The 16893-nt window shown below is 40.8% G+C and overlaps 1 protein-coding gene across 2 annotated transcripts in view; it reads left to right on the top strand.

Annotated features, from left to right (window-relative positions):
• WDR25 (WD repeat domain 25) overlaps nt 1-16893 on the top strand; it is a 119180-nt gene that overhangs the window by 2496 nt on the left and 99791 nt on the right. Inside the window, exons 1-2 of one of the 2 annotated variants that reach the window (XM_067555171.1) lie at nt 536-583; nt 3517-4304. In XM_067555171.1, the coding sequence (XP_067411272.1) occupies nt 3576-4304 (729 nt within the window). In that variant the 5' untranslated portion in view covers nt 536-583; nt 3517-3575. Of the gene's footprint in view, nt 1-535; nt 584-3516; nt 4305-16893 lie in introns of those variants that run through there. The other variant, XM_067555169.1, reaches the window with a different exon arrangement.

Genomic DNA, 16893 nt, shown 5'->3' with positions numbered 1-16893 from the left:
TCGGTCTGAAATCAACAAGATGAAATTCAATAAAGACAAGTGCAAAGGACAACACTTAGGAAGGAAAAATCAAATGTGCAATTCTAAAATAAGGAATATCTGGCTAGGCAGTAGTACTGTTGAAAAGGATCTGGGGGTATAGTAGATCACAACTAGAATATGAACAAAAAATGTGATGCAGTTTGAAAAAGGCTAATATTCTGGGGCATATTAACAGAAGTGTTGCATGTAAGACCTGGGAGGTAATTGTCCTACTCTGCTCAGCACTGGTGAGTACTGTGTTCATGTCTGGATGCCAGACTTTAGGAAAGATGTAGAAAAACTGGAGAGAGTCCAGAGGAGAGCAACAAAAATGATGATAGATTTAGAAAAGCTGGTCTATGAGGAAAAGCTTTGGATTTTTTTTTTTAAAAAAGGGCATGTTTAGTCTTGAGAAAAGAACTGAAGGGGCATCAGATAACAGTCTTTAGATATTTTAAAGCCTGTTCTAAAGAGGACGGGAATCAATTGATCTCCATATCCACTGAAGGTAGGACAAGAAGTAATTGGACAAGAAGAGGACAAGAAGCAAGGGGGATTTAAGGTTAGATATTTGCAAACACTTTCTATCTCATTCTAAGGATAGTTAAGTGCTGTAATAGTTCACCAAGGGAGGTTGTGGAATCCTTGTCATTGAAGGTTTTTAAGAACAGGTTAGACAAACACGTGTCAGGGCTTGTTTAGGTACACTTTGGTCCTGCCTCAGCACAGTGGGCTGGAAGATTTCCTCTTGAGGTCCCTTCCAGCCCTACATTTCAGTGCTTGTATAAGAGCATATTATATTAGTGAAAGTGAGAATTTGAAGTCCAGTGTACTTTTTTTGCTCTTTTCAGTTTTGACGATGAAAAATAGAGAAAATTTTGGGGAATATTTATTTGCTTAAAAACCAATGCTTTCACTGGAACTTCTAAACAAAATTTGGAAACATTTCTATTGTTTTTTACAAAAGGTAAGGCCTCAATCTTTCAGTTGACTCTGTGCAAGAGTGGACATGCATACAATGTCAATATCAGGATTGGGGCCTAAACTTGACCAAATTTAAATTGACCGTGTCCTTTCAGTTCTCAGAGGGAGGTTTTTCTCCCAATGGATTTGAATTGAGGCAAGTCCATTTCAAGCACTCAGTTGTGAAAACATCTGTCTTCCACAGTCTTAGTTGTTGTTAGTTATAAAACACAGATAAATTATAAAATGGAAAGAAAAATCTATTGGGAGAGTTGGTTGTTTTGTTTTCAGGCCTATTACAACTGCTGTCCCTTCTCTAACAAAATCACTTCACTTCTCTGTGACTCTCTTTCCCTCTCTCCCTTTGTCTGTTGTGTCTGTTTATGTTGTAAGCTTTTTAGGGCAGAGTCTGTGGCTTACTATATATTTGTTCCGTGCTTAGCACAATGGAGCATTGGTCTTTGCTGGGCATCTAGGCAACACCATAAAACAAATAATTAATGATTGTTGGTTGTAGTTGTTACTTTTAGCAATGGCTTATAAGCATCATTTTCATGCACAGATTTTTAGAACCCAAATGTTTGTATCAGAAAAGACCTACTTTGTCTTTAAAGAAAACTAACACTGATAAATTGATTTTTATAATAGGTGCTACAAATAAAAATTACCCTGGGGAATTTTTATTACTCATTTTGTTTTGAATAGGATTTGATGGTTATGCTATCTTTTAAATATTTTTCCAATTTTTCTTCTCTCCTTTGCACAAGTGGAATGCCATTTAAATCCATGGTGTTACATGGTGTAGCAGAGAAGAGTTTGTCTCCTTCTTATCTGTTTTGGTTATTTGTGGAATAGTCCCACTGTTTTATAGTATGATAAACTTCAGGTAAAGACATGGATTGCCCTCTAGAGGGAGAATTTAATGTTTTTTATACTTTGCTATATGTTGCTTTTTTAAACTTCTGCTAAATATTTAGATTGCTGTCCTGCAAAGGGATCTGAAAGGATGGATTTGTAGTTGTGGAAAGAGTCTTGTTTGCTTCAGTAGGTCCTTGCTCAGAAGTAAGGATTTGTTCTTGAGGATCCTATTGTAAAATAGAGGCACAGCTTACAATGTAAAGCTCTTGTAGCTTGGAATAAAATGTACATATTAGAGTCTTGTTCTATTTATACTAAGAATGCAAACACTTATGCGTCTGAATAACTTTATGCATCTGAGTAGTCCTATTTAATTCTAACGGACTATTCCCATGCATATGTGTTCGCAGGACTAGTAAGGTACTGATTCTGTAAACACTTAGGCATGTGCCAACTTTACTACTGTGAGTAGTGCTATTTCACTTTCTTTTCAATGTGACTTCACATAGTAATATAGTTAAGCACATGTGTTTGCAGGATAAGGGCCTAAGTTTGCAAAGGGACACAGACCATATTTTCAATTAAATGTGAAGTGCTATATGTATCCTTGGTATCAATATACAGATGGATTATTATGGATGTAAGTGTCTAAAATAAACTTTTTGTTTCAAATTACAATAACACAAAAGTACAGATTACTTTTTTCAAATGGACACTACACAGTAGTATCACAAATATCTTGAGTCAATATTATGACATGCAAGATCAATCTCATCCTCTGTCGTTGACTACATAAATGGCTACAGTTAATCAAATGGTATTTTTATTTACAGTAAGTAAAAACATGTATAATTCTATTTTCTAGAGAGACATCAACATGCCCAATGATTTCATTATGACTTTTTAAATAGGCCTTTGATGTAAAACTGAAGATAATAGTGAATTTACTACATAGGTGTGGTCAGATTACAGATTGCCCTTTAATACATTCTGTGATCCATTTAGTAATTCTGTAGTTCCTTCTTTTTTCTTCTGTCCCTCAGGCCCCATTCATATATTTTTTTATAGTACCAATGTGGTGAAAGAAAGACTGAGTCATATTGGTTCCATTTGGAGTTGTTCCTCTGCTTAAAGTTACATGTCCTCAAGCTATTGCATAATTCTTATTATTTTGTCAGGATAGACCAGTGGTTCTCAACCTATTTACCACTGTGTGCCCCATATGCAGTTCTCTGTATTATGTGAGCTGCATCCACGCAATATATATATTACCTGTATGGCCCTGAGGATGTCATGTGGGCCACAGCTGTGTGTTGATCAGGCCGTAAGTGGCCCGCAAGCCCTGGGTTGAGAACCTCTGGGATAGACCTCATTGCAGATCAGGTTAAAAGTGTGCTATCATAACTGCATGGATAAATTTGTGCTTTCCTTATTGTAATCCTTTTGTGGAATGCAGCTTATCTATGCAAAATGTAAGTGATGTTTGTAAATGCTTAGAGGTCCTGAGATGAAAGATGCTCTATAAGTGCAAGTATAGGTATGTTAAATTAAAGATTAAATTGTGTGGGTAAATATGCATAAAAGTGCATAGATATTTATATGTTTTTAAGTGAGTAGAACCTTAAATATTTTATAGTGAAATATCTTCTGAATTATTGATTCCTTTAATTGCAGATATTAATCATTTTGGAGCATTTCAGCACAGAGATTATTGGACATTGCCATATCTGACCATGATGAGTTCATCACTGGTTGCTTATGATGATTCAGATTCTGATACAGAGACTGGAAAGGCTGAAAATCTTTCTATCAGAGAAACAAGGCTTGCAAGTTCTGCTATGAATCCTATTCAGTATTTTGCATCTGGTGGATTAGAACCAAAATCTACAAACAAAATGCAGACTGTTGAGAATACTGCCAGTATTGGAACGAGCACTGTTCATGAAGGTTCCCCTGCATGTAAGGTACAGGCTAATAACAGGGATTTGGCAGCTGCTTATCCTTGGAAAGAATATTCTAGCCAGGCTACATTATATACGTCCTATAAAAGCCATGACCAGGAATTAGGCTCTTTGATGAAATCTGAAATACTTTCTGGAAATGGCAGTTGCTCTCAGAAGAGAGTACATCAGGACACCAATGTTACCATAAAGGGAATTAGACCATATATCCCTAAAAGACTTCGACAAGAAAAACCTTCTGAAGTGTATGGAAAAAAGAAAGCTGAAGAACAGAGAGAGAGTTGTGCAATTAAACCTGTTATACCAGGAGAACAAATTTCCTCAAAGGTTTCTGAATTTATTAAGCCATATATAGGATCTAAATACAAATCAACTGAAATCCCAAGGAAGTTGGTGTTTCAGATGTCCAAACATAGTGGTCCAGTTAATAAAGTCCAATGGTGTCCTGTACAAGAATGGAGCCATATGCTTCTCTCTGCTTCCATGGATAAAACTTTCAAGGTAATGTGCTTATATGGTGGAATAGTTTGTGATATGTACTACTCACTTTAAATAGTAAAACAGACGGGAATGATTGTTACCTTCTCAAAGCCTCACTCAACCTTCTTTGTCTGCTTGTATTTAATACCTAATAAGACTGTGAGCAGATCCTTTGCAGGACCAGAGCATATTGTAGGCTCCAATCCTGCAAGCCTTCTCATGCACACAGTCTGATTTTTTTCAATAGGTGAGTAAGGGTTGCAGGATTTGGCCCTTTGCTTATTAGTATGACTGATGCAGAATAGCTCTTATTAAAATAAAAGCATCCATATGAATCCATGTTTCTAAATCAATCAAACTATTGAACATAAGCTGTTTTAAAAGTGTATAGATGATAATGATACTTTTAGGACTTCCTATTAATTGTGTTAGAATTTACAGAACAGTGCTTCTATGTTAGACACACATTATTATTTTTGTTTTTAATTGAAGAAGTCAGATACACAATAGGCTGCCTATACCTCTTGGTATGAAACAGGAAATAGATTTTGTATGAATTCTATTGCCCTTATATTTGATTTAAAAAAAAATTATTGTAATTTTATATATACACATACTAGTGCTAGAAGAATATATTTAAATCCCCATGTATATTAATGAAGGACTATGTATTCTAGAGAATATTGCAAAGAGGGTTTATTTATTTATTTTAAATCTTGGAGTAGATTTAGGTTTTTAAAAATATTTCCTTAATGTGTTTAAGGGAGAAAATGTTGTTTAGTGATTGGAGGAGACTTGGAGTTGGGACTCCTTCAGTTGAAGTTGCTTGTTCCTAGTGGTGGGGAGGGAAAACAAGAGACGACCATGGCTTTTATTTTCAACTGTGCTATGGATTCACTGTGTGAAGTGGAAGTCACTTAAATGTTGTAAGTCTAAGTTCACTCATCTATAACACAAGTATAAAAATATTGACCACTCTCATGAGGGAGAAGTAAAATAAAATTAAGGAAGGAAATATTTGGTTGACTATATAAGAGTATAATCAAGTAAGAGGATAAACGTTTTGGTTAAAATACCATCTTGTTCAGTGGTGCAGTGAAAACAGCAATTAGAAACAAAAAAGCAACATATAACGAAAGGAAAAAGGGGGTAATAGCAGTTAATATAAATTAGAAGTTATGAAGATGGAAAATTGATAATTGAAGCTAAGCAGCAAAAAATCCATGATTGTCTGGGCTAAGGACAATAAGGAGTTTAAGTATAACATAACATAACATAAGTAACCCTAGAAATTGTATAAACCCATTGGAGGTAGTAACATTATTAATGATGCATAAAAGGTTGAGATGTTCAATAAATATTTCTGTTCTGTATTTGGAAAGAAGCAGAATGATGTACTTGTATCATATGAGGACAGTGACATTAGTAGCTGAGGAGGATATGAGACAACATCTGCTAGAGATGAACATTTTTCAGTTAGCAGTCTCAGATAACTTGCATCCAAGAGTCCTAAAAGAATTTGCTGAGGAGATCTCTGGCTCTCTGATGTTCATTTTTAGTCTGTCTTGTAACACTGAGGAAATTCCAGAGGACTTGAAGAGTACTAATGTTTTGCCAATATTAAAATAAGGCAATCAGGATGACCCAGGTAACTATAGTCCTGTTAATCTGACAACATTCCTGGGTAAAAAAATGGAAGAGCTGATATGTGATTTAGTTGATAAAGAATTAAAGGATAGGAGTATAATTGATGCCAGTCAACTTGATTTTATGAAATTGTCTTCGCAAACAAACAAGATTTAATTCTTTGAGATTATGAAGTTAAGTTGTTAAAGATAACAGTGTAGATGTAATATACTTAGACTTTTGTAAGGCATTTGACTTAGTACCACACTGCATTCTGATTAAAAATTAGCATTATACACTATCAATAGAACACACCTTAAGTAGATTAAGAACAGGTTAACTTACAGATCTCAAAAAGTATTTGCCAATGGGGAATCATCACTGAATGGGGGTATTTTTAGTGGGGATCCAAAGAGACTTGCACTAGGCCAAACACTGTTCAAAATTTTCATCAATTATCTGGAAGGAAATATAAAATAATTGCTGATTAAAATTTGTGGATGACACAAAGTTTGGTGGAGTTGTAAATGGTGAGGACAAGGCATACATACAGAGTGATTTGAATGATTTGGTAAACTTGGGTCCATTAAAGCAAAATGTGTTTAAGTCCATCCAAATGCGAAGTCATACATCTCGGAACAAGGAATGCAGTCCATACCTATGGAATGGGGGACTATATCCTGGAAAGAAGAGACTCTGAAAAGGATTTATGGTTCTAGGGAATGAGTAATTCAGTGTGAGCTCCTAGTGTGATCTTTGTGTATAGGGGCTAATGTGATCCTTGTATGTATAAACGGGAATAGGAGTAGAGAAGTGTTTCTGTCTCTGTATGTGGCATTGGTGAGACTGATACTTGACTACTGTGTCTAATTCTGGTGTCCACATTTTGAAAGGATGTTGAGAAATTGGAGCGTGTTCAGAGAACAGCCTGTGACAGGGCTTGCTTGCTCCTACCTCTGCTCATGTCCACAAAGAGCTCAGGGACCTTTTTAGCGGTAAAACACGCGAAGCAGTTTATTTACAATATTAGTTTCCATCACCCGTATTTGCTATTTAGCCTCACCCCTTCAGTCCTAGGAAGCCCTCTGCTCCTGAGGTAAACAGGGAAGAGTGATCTCTCTCTTTCTGCTTCTTCCTTTTTCCACTTCCTTCATGTGCCTTTTATATAATCTGCCTAGTGGCCTAATTAGCTGCTTAGTACTCCTCAGCCCATCATTTAGGCAAAGCTCTTTTTAAGGAGATCTGCTCTGGAGTAATTAATTAGAGTTGCCGTGAGCAGAGTGCTGGCTCAGCTGCCATTGCCCAGCACTCTGTCACAGAGCCCCAAAAATGATTTGAGAGCTGGAGAAAATGCCTAACAGTGAGATACTTTCAGAGCTCAATCTATGTAGTTTATCAAAATGAAGATTGATTGAGTGTTGACTTGATTACAGAGTAGATAAACCTTCTTTCCCTTATCCAATTGTCTGGGGTCAGGTCATTGTATGAGCATCCACCATCTTAATCTGTCTGAGAGAGCACTAAGGTCCAACTGCTTACTATCTTCTTTGATGCAATCCATCTATTGCTTCCTTGTCTTTCCTCAGAGTCTCTTTCCTACTACCCTTTCCTGCCATGCTAGCCTCACCAACCTTCTTTTCATTCATCCTCTGTATGTGTCCAAACCAGCAAAGTCACCCTTCCTGGATTTTGTCAGCAACATCATGGACTTTGTCTTCCACCCTAATGTTTTAATTTCAAAATATTTCTCTTTGTGTAACTCCTTTTATAGTGCAAAGATTGCATCTTGAACACCTGTAGGCGTTGAACCTTCTGTTTCTTTATGACCCATGATTCTGTACCATACAGCATTGTGGGGTACACCATTGTGCTATACAGATGGGCTTTCAGTCTCAGTGGCATATGCCAATCATGCACAAAACCTGAGATATTATTCCACATTCTTTCATTGCTCCCCAGTCTGGACTGTATCTCACATTCAAGCTCACTGTTTTTTGTAACCCAGCCGCTAAGGTATTTAAACAGGTCAGTCTGGTTTAGCTGTACTCAATTAATCTCTGTATCCAGTTTCCCTGTGACACCTCTACTGACCCTCATAACATCAGTCTTAATCATGTTCATTTGCATCCATACCTGCTTAGCTGGTCTTAGAATCATAGAATATTAGAGTTGGAAGGGACCTCAGGAGGTCATCTAGTCCAACCCCCTGCTCAAAGCAGGACTAACTTCAGCTATATCATCCCAACCAGGGCTTTGTCAAGCCTCAGCTTAAAAACCTCTAAGGATGGAGATTCCACCACCTCCCTAGGTAACCCATTCCAGTGCTTCACCACCCTCCTAGTAAAAAACTTTTTCCTAATGTCCAACCTAGACCTCCCGCCCTGCAACTTGAGACCGTTGCTCCTTGTTCTGTCATCTGCCACCACCGAGAACAGCCTAGCCCCATCCTCCCTGGAACCCCCTTTCAGGTAGTTAAAGGCCGCTATCAAATCCCCCCTCACTCTTCTCTTTTGCAGACTAAACAAGCCCAGTTCCCTCAGCCTCTCCTCATAAGTCCTGTGCTCCAGCCCCTAATCATTTTTGTTGCCCTCCGCTGCACTCTCTCCAACTTGTCCACATCCTTTTTGTAGTGGGGGGCCCAAAACTGGACACAATATTCTAAATGCGGCCTCACCAATGCCGAATAGAGGGGAATAATCACTTCCCGTGATCTGCTGGCAATGCCCCTCCTAATGCAGCCCAATATGCCATTAGCCTTCTTGACAACCAGGGCACACTGCTGACTCATATCCAGCTTTTTATCCACTGTTACCCCCAGGTCCTTTTCTGCAGAGCTGCTGCCCAGCTCGTCGGTCCCCAGTCTATAGCTGTGCATGGGATTCTTCCTTCCTAAGTGGAGGACTCTGCACTTGTCCTTGTTGAACCTCATTAGATTTCTTTTGGCCCAATCCTCCAATTTGTTTAAGTCACTCTGTATCCTATCCCTACCCTCCAGGGTATCTACCACTCCCCCCAGCTTAGTGTCGTCCGCAAACTTGCTGAGGGTGCAATCTACCCCATCCTCCAGATCATTAATAAAGATGTTGAACAAAACCGGCCCCAGGACCGACCCCTGGGGAACTCCGCTTGTGACCGGTTGCCAGCTAGACATGGAGCCATTGATCACTACACGTTGAGCCCTATGCTCTAGCCAGTTCTCTATCCATTTTATAGTCCATTCATCCAACCCATACTTCTTTAACTTGCTGATAAGAATACTGTCTTACCACTGGCTTACTATTTCCCCATGGTCTTCTTTTGAGGGCATCCTTATTGCTGTGTCGTCTGCATGTAGCAGCTTCTGACCTTTTTCCATTGGGATCTTCCTGGTGATGTAGTCCATCATTATGATAAACTGCAGCAGACAGAGGGCAGGCCCCTGATGCAGTCCAACTTTCACTTCAGAGGGCTTGTCATTCCAAAACATGTTCTAAACACTGTTTTAGACAAATATAGTGCATTTGCTCAGAAACTCCATATTTCCTCAGCACCGATATGAGCATCCTTCTGTCCTCTTTATTGTATGCCTTTTGTAGGTCTATAAAGGCCCAGAAGCTATCCTGTTCGTACTCTAGTTGCTTCTGTATCACTTGCTGAATTACAAAGATGGCAGTTTTGTTCATCATCCTTTCCTAATGGTAAAGTATTCTGATTCGAGGTGTGGATCCAGCAGTTAGCATCCAGGATGCATTCCAGTATCTTCAACCCATGGAATAGTAACTTTATTCCTGGATAGTTTCCACATTCATGGATGCTTCCCTTCTTATATATTGGGACCAAGATAGACTTGCACCAATCTACGGGGATTCTTTTGTCTCACCATACAGCTTTTACCACTCTTCCCCTCGGTTTTATGCCTGTCTTGCCCAGGACTTTCACAAAGTCCAATGTCACTTCATTTTTTGTACTGTATTTCTTACCTCCTCCTCTGTTATGTCAGACTCAGGTACCACTTTAGGATGACATGTTGGCAATTTGCCCAAAGAGAGTTTTCCTCATTTAAGAGACTCTCAGAGTATTGTTTCCAACTCTCCTTTACTTGTTCAGGTGTTAATAGTCTCCCTGGTCGTCATTTCCAAATGATGTTTCAATACCATCCTTCTTCCCTATGCATCTCATTTTTTACAGTGCTGTAGATCAGTGGTTCTCAACCAAGAGTACGCGTACCTCTGCAGGTATGCAGAGGCCTTCCCAGGGCTATATCAACTTATCTACATATTTGCCTCATTTTACAACAGGTTACATAAAAAGCACTAGAGAAGTCAGTACAAACTAAAATTTCATGCAGACAAAGACTTGTTTAGATTGCTCTATATATGATACACTGAAATGTAAATATAGTATTTATATTCCAGTTGGTTTATTTTATAATTATATGGTAAAAATGAGAAAGTAAACAATTTTTCAGTGATAATGTGCTGTGACACTTTCGTATTTTTATGTCTGATTTTGTAAGCAAGTAGTTTAAGTGAGGTGAAACTTGGAGGTATGAAAGACAAATTAGACTCCTGAAAGGGTCTGGAAAGTTCGAGAGCCACTGCTATAGATCTTTTTGCCAGCCAGCTGTAGGTGGTTCACAGTCTCAGGCCTGGTCAACACTACAAACTTAGTTTGACATTGATCTAATAATGTATGCATCTACACTGTTAGGTCCCTTCCGCCAACCTAACTCGCCTGTAATGTTGACTCAATGACTCTGCCTCTGTGAGAGGCGTAGCGCCTAATTCGATGTTGATGGGTTGACAGAGAGGCAGTGTAGAGGTAGCGTTGAGTAACTTGACTGAATTGGCCTTCAGGAGGAGTCCCACAGTGCTCTGCTGTGACTGCTCTGGAGGTCGTTTTCAACTCTGCTGCACAGCAGCCAGGTACACAGGAAACAGCCCCTTCCCCTGTTAAAGCCTTAGGAACTTTTGAATTCCCATTTCCTGTTTGATCAGTGTGGAGAGCTCACCAGCCTAGCTGATCATGGTGACTCAACGCTCCAAATTCACTTCAGCCTGGAGTACACAGGAGGTGGTGGATCTTATTGGTCTGTGAGGAGAAGAATCTGTGCAGGTACAGCTCCGATCCAGCTGAAGAAGTATGTTTATATGCACAGGGATGGACTGGGAATCCTCCATGGAGATCTTCAGGAAACTTTCATGTAGGTACTCTGCAATCCTTTGCAGAAGGCTTCTGGGGAGGGCTGCCTTATTTCTTCCACTGCGGTAGGACGCTTTCCTTTGCCACTCCAGTATTAACTCTGCTGGCATCATTGCAGTATACGGCAAAGCAGCATAAGGACCATGTCTGTACCCAGAGGCTTGCAGCATCTGCTCCCTTGCCACCTCTGTTACCCTCAGGAGACTGATATCGCATAGAGTCACCTAGGGGAGATGGTGAAGTTTTCATTACAAGTGCTCATATTGCAAACAATAGAGCATGTGATCCATCACCCATGCTGACTTCTGAGTCCCTCAACCATGCTTTCCCTAACATGCCAGTGGTTTGTGTGGCAGGGATTGGTGTTGACCTCAAGAATCTGCAAGTCCAAGGTGACTACTACCAACAGCATTAAGCGAAGGGGAGTGGGCTTCCTCTGTTCTCCCATGGATGCAAATCACACATCATCCCCGCCCTGGAGCGCCTAGGACAAAAACTGCCATTTGGGAGGCTTGATGCTGGTCCCCGGTCTCAAAGCAATGTCCATGTTGCTAAGGGGAGGGGGCATTGTCCATCTGCCCACCTGTGCTCCCAATACGGGTTTCCCACAAGTTGCAAGGCCACTGGGCCATATTCACCATGGCTGGGATAGCAAAATGGTTCATTGAATAGCTAGGTATTCTGATTATGTTCTGGCTTGCACTTGAGTGTAATAAGGGTAGTGTTTTTTAAAGAGCAACCTTGCATATCCTGATTCTAGTGCACTGACAGTGGTTGCCTTTTGCTTTGCATGCCTTACAGTGGAAATCTTGGCCTTCAGACTGTAAGGCACTCCTCACTGGCGGTGAGGTTTTAGCATATTAGAAGGCGGAAAAAGAGAATATATGATGACATGTTCAGTGAGATAATGAACACCTCTGGGACAGCTGACGCAGAGCTAAGAGCATGGACAATTTCATTGTCTGAAAAACTGGACATGGACATGGAGCACAGCAGAGCATCCCAGGAGCATGAGAATGCCATGCAGCATGAGATGCTGCAGATTATGAAGGACCAATCAGACATGTTGAAGTGTCTGGCTGAGCTTCAAGAAAAGCAGCTTTGAGGTTAGACTCTCTCTGCAGCCCCTGCAGAACAGCCTGCAAGCATCGCTCTGTTCCCAATCCCCCTCTCCCAAACGTTCCAGGAGGTGGGGAGTTCAGTATCCCTTCCACTCAACACCGGGGGAGGGTACTAAGACCAAAAGGCAGCCATTTGAAGACCTTTGATGGGCATGACTTCCGTGCTTTCACAGACAAGCTGACTTGGTTTCTCCCCTCCTAATTTTATCACACCATTTGCCCAAGGTGAAATTATTTTCCTGTTCTTTCAGGTTCTTTGTTTTTTAAAATGAAAGTCAATGTTGTGAGAATGAAATACTCTTTATTTATTCCAATCATGGGGGGGAGAAAGAGGTACAGAGAAACTGTTGCAATGGAGGGGGTGATATGGGAAGGCAAACACAGATAAGCGGCACACGTTACTGTGGCTCATTACTGAAATGGGTTTTCAAAGTCTCCCAGAGACACAGAGCTCCTTGCTTGGCTCTTCTTATTGCTCAGGTATTTAATTAGGTGCCAACCTATCTGTCTCCATGCCCCACCCCTGTGGAAACTTTTTTCCATTTGCCTTACAGATATTCTGGATCACACAGCATGCAGCGATAACAATGGAGATGTTGCTTTCACTGAGGTCTAACCTAGTGAGCAAACTGCACCAGCAACCCTTTAAAAGTCCAAAGGCACTTTCCATGACCATTCTGCACTTGCTAAGCCTATTTTTGAAGTGCTTCTTACTGCTGTCCAGGTGGCCAGTGTGTGGCTTCATGAGCCAGAGGAACAAGGGGTAGGCTGGGTCACCCAGTATCATTATTGGCTTTTCAACATCAATGGTTATTTTGCAATTCAGAAAGAAAGTCTCTGACTGCAGCTTTCTGAACAGATACATGTTCCTAAAGATGCACGTGTCATACATCTTTCCTGACCATTCGACGTTGATTTCAGTGATGTGCCCCCTGTGATCCACCAGTGTGTCCAACACCATTGAAAAGTATCCCTTTTGGTTTATGTACTCTTCGGTAAGGTGGTCTGGTGCCAAGATGGGGATATGCATGCCATCGATTGGCCCACTGCAGTTAGGGAACCCCATTGCAGCAAAACCACCCACTATGTCCTGCATGTTGCCCAGAGTCACTGCCCTTCGTAGCAGAAGTCTATTAGTAGCCCTGTACATTTGAATCACAAGAGCTCCCACAGTGAATTTGCCAACTCCGAGTTGATTCCTTACTGACTGGTAGCAGTTTGAAGTTATAAGCTTCCACAGAGTGATTGCCACTCGCTTCTCCTCTGTCAGAACAAGTCTCATTTTAGTGTTGCTGTGCTTCAGGGCTGGGGAAAGCTCTGCACAAAGTTCCTGGAAAGTGGCCTTCTGCATTCAAAAGTCTGCAGCCACTGCTCATCATCCCATAGCTGCATAGCGATGCGATCCTACCAGTCAGTGCTTGTTTCCCAGGGCTCCACTGTGTTCAGCTGCTGCATGATTACCAGTAGCAACCAGGAATTGTTTCATTCTATGGCTTGCAACAAAGCTGCTTGAATGACATTGCAATATTCTGCACGGCAGTTCCTGTCTTGGCTCTGGAAATACTTCAGGATAAGATGAGAGGTGTTTGTAATGCTCACAACAAGAATGCACAGCTGAGCAGGGTCCATGTTTCTCAGGCTATGGCGTACACGTGGCTAAGGCAGGCTTTAGAAAAAAGGTGTGAGAAAGTATGGGTTGTTTGCTGTTATCAGGGGAGGGAAAGAGGAAACGGCATCATGGGAGGCTGAAGCCATGTTCCCATTCCCTCCGCGACAATGTTTTGATCCCATGAGGCGTTGCAAGCCTTTCCCAAGACCCCTGCGGCTAGTTGCACTATGGGATAGCTACCCATGGTGCACTGCTGTCTGCATCAGTGCAGGCGCTGTCACAATGAGTGTGGTGTGGACACGCATGACTGACTATATTACTGTGGCGGCTGGATGTTGGCTTAAATTAAGTCAACTTTGTAGCGTAGACATGTCCTCAGTGTATAGGCCATCTAGACAGTCTCTTCAGCCTTCTTCACTGCCCACTTGGCAGCTTGCTTTGCATTCTCTTCCATTTGCACTCAATGGATTCATTTCTTTTTCTTTGTGCCATTTTCTTATTTTGCATTGCTACCTGCACTTATCAGTTCACCACCACAATCCTCTCTCCTTGGTTTTCCCCATCTGCATCGTCCATAAGCCTCTTCTGCAACCACAATCCACATTAGTTTGAGGTAGTTTCACTCCTCTTCAGTCAATGCCAAATCTGTTTCCAGGTATTTATCCTCTACTGCTTGTACAAACTTCTCTGTTGTGCTTGACTCCTTGACTTGCGTTCTCCTTGACTTCCCATACTTTAATCTTGTTTCTTTTGAGCTTAATTCCCTCCTTGTCCAATGCTCTGCCACAGTCTTTGCCACAAGAGGCTTTTGCTGTAGTGCTACCGTCTGGTTAGGTATCACTTTGCAGTTTGTCCCTTTCTTCACCAACATCATGTGAATCTGGCTTTTGTTTCAATCAGTGATGTATGTGACCCAGTGACTCATTCTCTTTTGAAACCATGTATTGGCTATCATCCATTGGTTGGCAATACATGTCTAGTAATTCTTTCCCTTCCTCAGTCATAGGACCAAGGCTGAAATTTCCTAAACACAGTTCATATCCCCTGGGTTTTTGCTTGTGTGTGCATTCATATCGCCTATTACCACCAGTAGCTCCTTTGGCACTGCTGTGTCTTGGTGTAAACTGCTGTATCTTGGTGTAAACTTGGCTGCCAGGTTAGAAGTGTGAAAACTTCTGACATAGTGATGAGATGCCCTCCCACCATTAGTAGTAGTCCCTGAAGCGTACAGGGACTGAGAAGCATACAAGTGAGTCTTACTCTCACCCATTCTTACAACCAGTATCTACTGCGGCCCTTTGGCAACTCACCAAAAATACAAAACTGCTTGCACCAACATAGTCACCTTGTGCCAAAAAAAGTATAGTATCAGTTGGTACTTCTGACATACACCACAGTGAGAGGGCGTTTCCTCAGTTGAACTAAGTACGTGTCCACTTTCTTCCCATATTATTGTGATAGACCTGGCGGACCATCAATAGGTGGTACTGGTGTTGCCACTGCCCAATTATTAGACTTCATTTGACCCATGGAAGGAGGTTTGAAATCAGGGTTTTCCTTCTCATAGTTAGGCTGGCCTCCTGGACTGAAGAGCCCCGCTTGCCCTGAGCTTAAAAGGTGCCTTTCACATCCTAATTTTTAGTTTAAAAAAAAATACCCCCAAAACCCACACCTCGACCACATGAAGGCAAGTGTATTTTGTTGGAAGCTTTTAATGGGGAGAAAAATCCTGGGTACTAAAGGGCTTTTCAATTTAGTGGAGAAAGGCATTTCAAGAACCAGCAACAGGAAGGTGACGTCGGATAAATTCATTCATATCAGAAATTAGGCACTGATTTCCTCTCCCCCCTTTTTTTTAAACATTAAGGGTGATTGTCCTGATGGTGAGTGTACTAAGGGAACTGGTGGCTTCTCCACCTCTTGATGTCTTCAGATCATCAAGACTGGATGACTTTCTGGAAGTTATGCTTAAGTCAAACACAAGATATTGGGGTCAGTTCAGGGGTAAATGGGTGAAAATTAATGCCCTGGGATGTATAGGAGGTCAGTCTTGATCTAGATCCCTTATAGCCTTAAAATCTCTGAACAATAGTAGGACAACGGAACAGATTGCCTCGGGAGGTCATGGAAGCTCCTCCACTGGATTTTTTCAAAAAGAGGCAGAATAGTCATCTGTCTTGGATGGTTTAAATACAAAAAATCCTGCATCTTGGCAGGGTTTTAGACTAGATGACCCTTGCAGTCTCTTCTAACTCTATGGTTCTATGCACCTTGTCAAGTCTCCATTGAGTTTTTTCACAATAACAATTGGCGATGTCCAAAGTGATGTAGATTATTCAATCAGGCCATCCTCCAGCATGTGATTTTTAGCTTCTCTTTCTCTACCTGGCTTAAACACAATCTGATGTTTCATCCGATCATTTCTCCCAACCTCTTCGTTGTTTCTGAAAAACACATTAGCATATCATAAGAGCCGCTGTTTTAATATGGCTACTTTTATCAAGTCAATCCCTAGCTCTTTCACTGACCGAGATGCTTCATAGCTCTTGATCTCTGACGTTGTGAGAGATGTTGAGACACCAGCTACATTGGACATTGTTCTATGATCTGATTTTTCATTTGGTGCTTTCCCTAGCCAATCATATTAATTGTTTGTACGCAGAACTCCGCATTTGGTCCAGCTTGAAATAGAGTTCTGCTAAAAAGCAATCCTGAGTGGATATTAGTTACTTTCAAACACTCCCACAAGAGATATGAAGAAGAATATAAGTCATGGAATTCCATGCATTAGTATGATTGTTAGCTTGGGGAATAATAGTGTAATTTTACCAAGACTCTGGCTTCAGATAATGTTCTTCTGGATTGGATTTGCACAGGAATGTATTTTTGATAGGAGAAATAAACATTTAGTGAGAGCATACATTTCCACCACATGTAATGTAGTATGGGCTGTTATTGTAAAGCTGCTCCTATTGAAATACAAGCCTTTGTTTTTAGTAAGTTTCTTTTACAAAATGAAGAAGAAAGGCCAATATTTTGTGATGGACCATTTGAAAAGAAGAATACTGTAATA

The sequence above is a fragment of the Emydura macquarii genome, unplaced genomic scaffold (assembly GCF_026122565.2).
Source record: "Emydura macquarii macquarii isolate MOO-44397 ecotype Brisbane River unplaced genomic scaffold, CSIRO-AGI_Emac_v2 contig_1551, whole genome shotgun sequence".
Taxonomy (NCBI): Eukaryota; Metazoa; Chordata; order Testudines; family Chelidae; genus Emydura; species Emydura macquarii.
Note: the sequence above shows the minus strand (reverse complement) of the source record. Positions and strands in the feature narration are given on the sequence as shown.